This window comes from Syzygium oleosum, unplaced genomic scaffold, assembly GCF_021117445.2.
Source record: "Syzygium oleosum isolate NSW1041296 unplaced genomic scaffold, Sole_v2.1 Sole_v2.02, whole genome shotgun sequence".
Taxonomy (NCBI): Eukaryota; Viridiplantae; Streptophyta; class Magnoliopsida; order Myrtales; family Myrtaceae; genus Syzygium; species Syzygium oleosum.
Genome location: NW_026607486.1, coordinates 12,469,348 through 12,475,792, shown reverse-complemented (window position 1 = coordinate 12,475,792; position 6,445 = coordinate 12,469,348). Strand labels below are relative to the sequence as shown.

At 40.5% G+C, this 6,445-nt stretch overlaps 1 protein-coding gene across 1 annotated transcript; it reads right to left on the bottom strand.

Moving 5' to 3' along the window:
* Positions 1-430: 430 nt before the first annotated feature.
* LOC130137306 (putative receptor like protein 25) lies at positions 431-1,809 on the bottom strand. Its single transcript, XM_056308089.1, has 2 exons — positions 1,637-1,809; positions 431-1,286 (listed from the first exon to the last, which is right to left on the bottom strand). Exons 1-2 carry the CDS (start codon positions 1,807-1,809, stop codon positions 431-433), a joined length of 1,029 nt encoding a protein of 342 aa, XP_056164064.1.
* Between the last annotated feature and the right edge of the window lie 4,636 nt (positions 1,810-6,445).

The following is a 6,445-nucleotide window of genomic DNA, read 5'->3' as shown; positions in this document are numbered from 1 at the left end:
TCAAAGAAATTACCAATGATACTTATTAATTTCTCTCTTTCCTTTTAGCTACTAAATCAAACTGTCATTAAATGTGACAATGCATTATATGTGTATTGCACTTAATACACTACCGAACCTTATATTATGTGGATTTCAAATGGAGTTCATCAAACAAAAGGAGAATGTATCTTCCATAGTAGTCCTCAACATAATCATCCTTTCACATACTAAACAAAGACGAGAGGAAAAAGATAAGTTGAACACTAAAAACACACTCTGTATATCCATCTGATAACACAAAGCACTTCTTCAAAGTTGGGCAAGTTTCTCCAACTCTCGAATTTTTCTATTACAGATGCCAAATATAATCAATAATGGCTTCAACCCAGGTAAGATGCAAGCAATTGGTTAGCAAAAAAGGGGCCAGTTTTACCTTTTGAACAAGCTTCTATTCGCGTTGTACAAATGTTCTCTTGAGCCAAAGCTTGGCGATCATCATTGTCATTGAGAATATCTCCATGGCCTTATCCATCGCTCGAAAGTAAGAGACCCTCCAAGATTGCTTGAAGTGCAAGATGCTACAGAATCCCAGAAATCCCACGGTAAAACCTGGTCCCAATCCTGCATAGAACCAATTGTGGATGTCCAAATTACCTTCGCTAGGCTTATCTCCACTCGAATTATCACCGTCAGTACCGGATGGCTCATCTCCAGGACAAATCTTGGAAAGAGGAGCTCCACGGAGTCCGTCGTTGTCGTGATAAATAGATTCATTGTCCATGGTGCACAGATGGTTGCTTGATGGAATAGAGCCAGAGAGTCTGTTGAAGGACAGATTCAGATAACTAAGGAAGTCTATGTTGGATGTGCCTAGGGGGATGGTACTTGACAGTTTGTTTCTGGATAGATCAAGAGATTCCAAGTTTTTCAAGTCACTAATGTTTGAGGGGATGTGTCCACTCAAATTATTTTGAGAGAGGTTGAGATTTTGAAGTTTGACGAGCCTAATAAACTCTTCTGGTATTTGCCCATCCAACATGTTTGCTGAAAGATCGATTGAGAAGAAGTATGACAGCGCATTTCCATATATTTGGCTGGTTCCCTTTGTGTCAACCAGGACATTAAGACCGATAACCACCGGCAAATTCTCATGATGACGCGCATTATCAACCATAGACAAGAAGCCATCAAAACAATTGGGAATGGGTTTTGAAACCTCATTTTGTGCTAGGCTCAAGAAATGGAGATAGCTAAGTCGGCAAAGTTGTGGAGGAATGCCTCCAACGAAGTGATTTTCCTCTAAACTGATCAGTCCCAATGATCAAGAATGTTTCCCAAATGGAGGTAACCTACCTGTGAATTCATTGTCGCCGAGATCAAGGATGATCATCTGTTGTAGATTTGACAAACAGTTTGGGATTTCTCCACTGTAGCCATTCCTATGTAGGCTAAGAAATTGTAATTGCTGAAGATGGCACAAAGATTTCGGAATCTGACAATTTTACTTGTTATGCCCAAATAAAAAAGTTTTCAATCTTTGCGATGCTCCCCAACATCGAGGCAGTCTCCCAGGCAGTTGGTTATTTGAGAGATCGATTTGAAACAGCTTATTCAACTTACACAGAACTTGGAATGCCACTGCTAAGATTATTACCAGAAAGTCTCAAAGTTAATAAACTGTGGCATCTTGTCTCCGATATCCTGGGGAACTTCGCCTCTGAGCATGTTGCTTGAGATATCCAAAATGTCCATGTTAGAGGAAATGTCGTAGAGCCAATTAGGATTGTCATCCGAGATGCTCGCATTTGACATCGCTAAAAAGGTCATGGTTCCTATGTGTTTGAAGCCATCTTGGAAATTCAGGTCCCACTTTGCAATTTGACAAATCTATATTGCGAGTGTGGAATGGTGGAACCAAGGTAGATATCACATTTAACTTGAGTTGATTGGAGGAAATGTCTAAGATGGTCAACCTTTTGAGATTTTCGAAGTGAAGTTCGGTTACAACTCCATACAATAAGTTCTGCTCAAAGAAGAGCCATTTAAGATTGGATAGTTGCCCAATACTCTCTGGAATGTTGCCGCTCACTTTATTTTCGCTTAGATCCAATTCTCTTAGACAAAATAGCTCCCCCAAATTGCTAGGAATAGAACCAAAAATCAAGTTCATTGAAAGATCAAGGTACTCTAGTTCTTTAAAATTTCCAAATTGATTTGGTAGGTCACCTCTAAATCCATTGTTGGAAACATCAAAGATCTTCCACTTACTTTGTACCCAACTGAGAGAACCATCTAAAATGCTGGAGATGTTCCCATAGAAGCGGTTATCGCGTAATTGTACCACTTGCAATTTGTATAAACTGCTCAAGTTTTTTGGAAAATCGCCTTGTAGCCAATTTGAACACACGTCAAAAAAGGCAAGTCTTTGATTATTCTCGATGATTGCTGTGGGAAAAGGGCCTTTGTAGTTAGCCAAAAATATATGGCCTTTGTGGTTAGATAGTTTGCCAGACAAATCAATATGTTCAAGCTTGCTAAAGTTTTAGATCCATTGCGGAATAGAACTTATATTATTGGACCCGATATTGAGGAATCTAAGAGAGGTGAAATTGGCCTGCAAAGAGCTAGAAATATCTTACAATACACAGCTGCTCAATCCTAAAGATTGCAAAGATGAAAGCATGTTAATGGAACCAAACCAATCTACGGCCTTAGAAAGGTCAACATCGGAAATGTGCAAGAATCTCAAGGAAGATAATTTCGACACCCAATCAAGGTTATTCGAGGTTAAATAACCCAGAAGCAAGTCACTACTTAGATCTAAGTACTATAACTTGGAAAGCTTGTTGAGCTGCCTAGGTATCAGTCCATCAAAGCCTGCATATGAGAGGTTAATACACTTCAGTTTCTGAAGAGAAGCAAAGAACATTGGGATTTTTTGGGTTGAAAAGTTGTTGACACTGAGATGCAGATACTTCAGATACTTCAGTTCAGTTAAAGAAGGAATTATGGGACCTCCCAACCTGCACTTATCTGAAGGTATGAAAATGTCAATCTCTTCAATACATGGATTGTGAAGATCGAGCTTTAGACCATGGCCGATCTTCTTGTTGCATTCGACTCCTTTCCACTTGCAACATTCCTCTCCATTCTACGACGATAGGCATCTCCAAGGATCAGTGAGACCATGCTTGAACTTTAGAAGAGCTTCCCTCTCTACACTAATACAACTTACATTGGTCAAAGCATTGGAATGACCGAATTTGATTACTTGAACGGCAAAGATTGCCAATAAGAAGGTAGACTCAAGGCCATCGTAAGACGCCATAGGTTCTTTAGGACCTGAGAACAAGTATTGATTTAATCATGTCTTTGATTCACCAAGAAAAGAGTCACTATAAATATTGCTGACACCTATTTTTAATTACCCAAAATTAATTGCACAAAATTTAAGAGTTAATTTTCTTTAATTCCTAAAACAAAAAATATTTCTATTTAATTACATTGCATATAGCTATTAAGCACATTTGCATTAATAGGATCAATTAGAACATATTTTCTTAATTAATTTAAAAAATTATAAAAAAAATTCAAAAAAATAATAATAATAATAATCTGGGTCGGGCTCGGTCGACCCGGCCCTTTCCTTTCTTTCCCTTGCGGGGGCCCAGCCCGCCCCTCCATTTTCTTCTTCCCCCTCCGTACGAGCCGGGCCCAGCCCGGCCCGGCTTCTCTTTCTTTCCCTACTGCTAGCCTCTCCTCCCACTTGCTCTGTTTTCCCCTGCATCTGACCGGGGATTCAACCAACGGCGGAGCGGCCCTCACCGTCCCTATTAGCCAGAGAATGGCCAAAGGAGCACGGCAACGGACTAGCATTCATGGCCAGTCCCATCCACCTTTTTTCCCGGACTCCCCTCTCTTCTCCTTCCTCTCCCCCCCCCCCCCCCGACCAGAACAAAGGCCCTGCACCAGCCTAAACTGGCCATAAAAGTCTTGAGTAGGCAGAGGCCAGTTCAAGCCATTAATGGAGGGGATAGAGGGGCAGAGGTGCATCGTCGTCGACTATATAAGCCAGCGAGAGAGAGAGAGAGAGAGAGAGAGCAAAGGTCGGTTTCCTTTGAACAAAAAACAGAGAAAGAGAGAAAGAGAAGAAGAGAGAGAATCGGAGAGAAATAGAGAGAAAATGAGAGGTTTGAGAGTTTATAGGGACTAAGAAGGATGCCAGCCAGCCTCCCTGTTGCCCGCAAACCGGCCAACGACCCCCGAAAGCAACCCTAACCATTGAGTTTTCCCCGAGCTCCTCTATCTGCCCCTGTTTTTGTGCGCAGTTTGGCCGGGACTTGCGCCGGCTATTTCGCGCGAATTCTGGCCTTTACCGTCTTTACCTTCGATCCATACATTGCATCGAAGGTGAGCGATGGTCACCGAAGTTGGCCGAGCACCTAAAATAGGTCGAAATTCCCTTTTTTTAGTCGTGCATGCCATGTGTTTGTTGAAATGCCTCAATGAGGCTGATTTAGTTTTGGTTGGGGCTGACTGGAGAGGGAGGACGACAGCGATCGTGGCCGCCGGTCCTGACTCGCCAAGCACTGGACGTCACCTGGCGTGGACACCAGGTCGACGCTGGCGCCTCTCAGCAGCCCAGTGATGGCCGGCCGAGCGGAGTCCTGAAACCAGAACAGAGAAGTCAGATCTGTGAAGAGGAGAAGTCGGGTCGGATCCGGGTCAGGCAAGGAGCATGATCCGATTCAGGACCTAGGTTAACCTCGACCCGAGTCAACGAATTGGGTTGGTTCCAACCGACCCAGTCTGCCGACCCGACCTGGTTTATTATTATACTAATATTTTTATTATTTTTAATTAAAAATTATTTTTTATTATGATTATTATTATTATTATTATTATTTCTAAAAAAATATTAAAAATTAATTTAAAAAATTGAATTTTTTTATTTTCCTTTTAAAATTAGGATATAATTTAGATATAGTATTGTCTAATATTTTTCTAAATTCTGTGATATATATTAATGTTTTAAATTGATGTTGTATTATTATTATGCATGTTGTTTTTAATTAAAGTATAATTGCATAAATTGTCATATTTTGAATTTTGTCGCCTTAGTTAGGATTAGAGCCCTAGGCTGCATATCTATCTTGACTGCTAATCGTTTATGATTATGCACTCGCTTGATCACCTCACATGTTAGGGGAAATGTCCTAAAATCAATTCAAATTGTTTGATAAATATTTTCAGAAATGAAAAGGGTAAAAAGGTACCGAAAGGGCATGAGTTATCTAACTAGTGTAACCAAGTCTCCGAACTCATTTAATCTCTGGTTCGTAGGAGTAGGGTGGTTTTCCCGTCACCTTATTTGGATTTCTAATCAACCTACCCCAAATTGATTAGTGGCAACTCCTTAATAAAAATCAATTTCAGGTTAAAAATCTAAATAAGTGGCGATATAGTATAGGCTTGGGAGAGCTTGAGTTAAGTCTAGAACCTAGACTTAGCGTGTACCAGGCGATCTCCCCCCCTCCCCTCTTTTATGTTCAACAAAAGCCCCGAGGTCGATCGCGACAAACTGATGACTCCGTTGGGGACTTTATATTTTTAAGTGAACTTAAGCCAAAAAATTTTATCCTATTCAAAAGCACTTTTGTTTGGCAGCAAGGATTCTAGGTATGACCCTGACATTAAGGTGTTAAATGTTCTTTTAGTTTTGAATTGATTGTTTATGAATTGTTGTGCATGCTTTAATGATTTAACACTACACTGTTGCACACACAATCATGCCGCTGAACCTGGGCCGCGATAGGGCATTTTAGGATGGTGTTAAGAAAGATACGACCTCGAACGCGAGCCTGTGATGTAGAGGTTGCCTTTATTTTCCCCAAAATTTCTTTCTAAAAAAAATTGTAAGGAAATATCTTTAGCCGTTATTCACGTGACTATAAGATATTTCTTTCGATTTGACTGAAGTTAAAAGGACTTGACACCAACGCGAGACTACGATAGTCAGGCACCCTTTTAGCTTCACTTTACTAAACCAATCTCGATAGAAATCAAACCTCACTTTTCATGCGCATGTCTCTGTGATTGCCATGGTTCCCGGTAAAGTAAGTTTTCTATTCATGCACTTTGCAATTTACTTATTTTTGTATATCCCGGTTGGTCCATGATTAATCTAGGTTAGTTGTGGATTTGATACCGCGATCATTTTGGAAGAAATAGTTACTAAAATTTTTTCAGAATATTTACTTCCCATTCACTCTCTCATATAAATCATTATTTTCCCATGCAATTTCTTGTCCTTTTCAAAAAAAGAGAAAATTGTGCATAAATAAAAAGAAACGTGCCCCGGTAACACTACTAGCACCTCGGCTTGGTGGTACCTGGGGGTGAAGGCGATCCGAAAGACCGGGGTTCAAACCCCGAAGACAACAACTAGGTTGCTGTTGTTGTA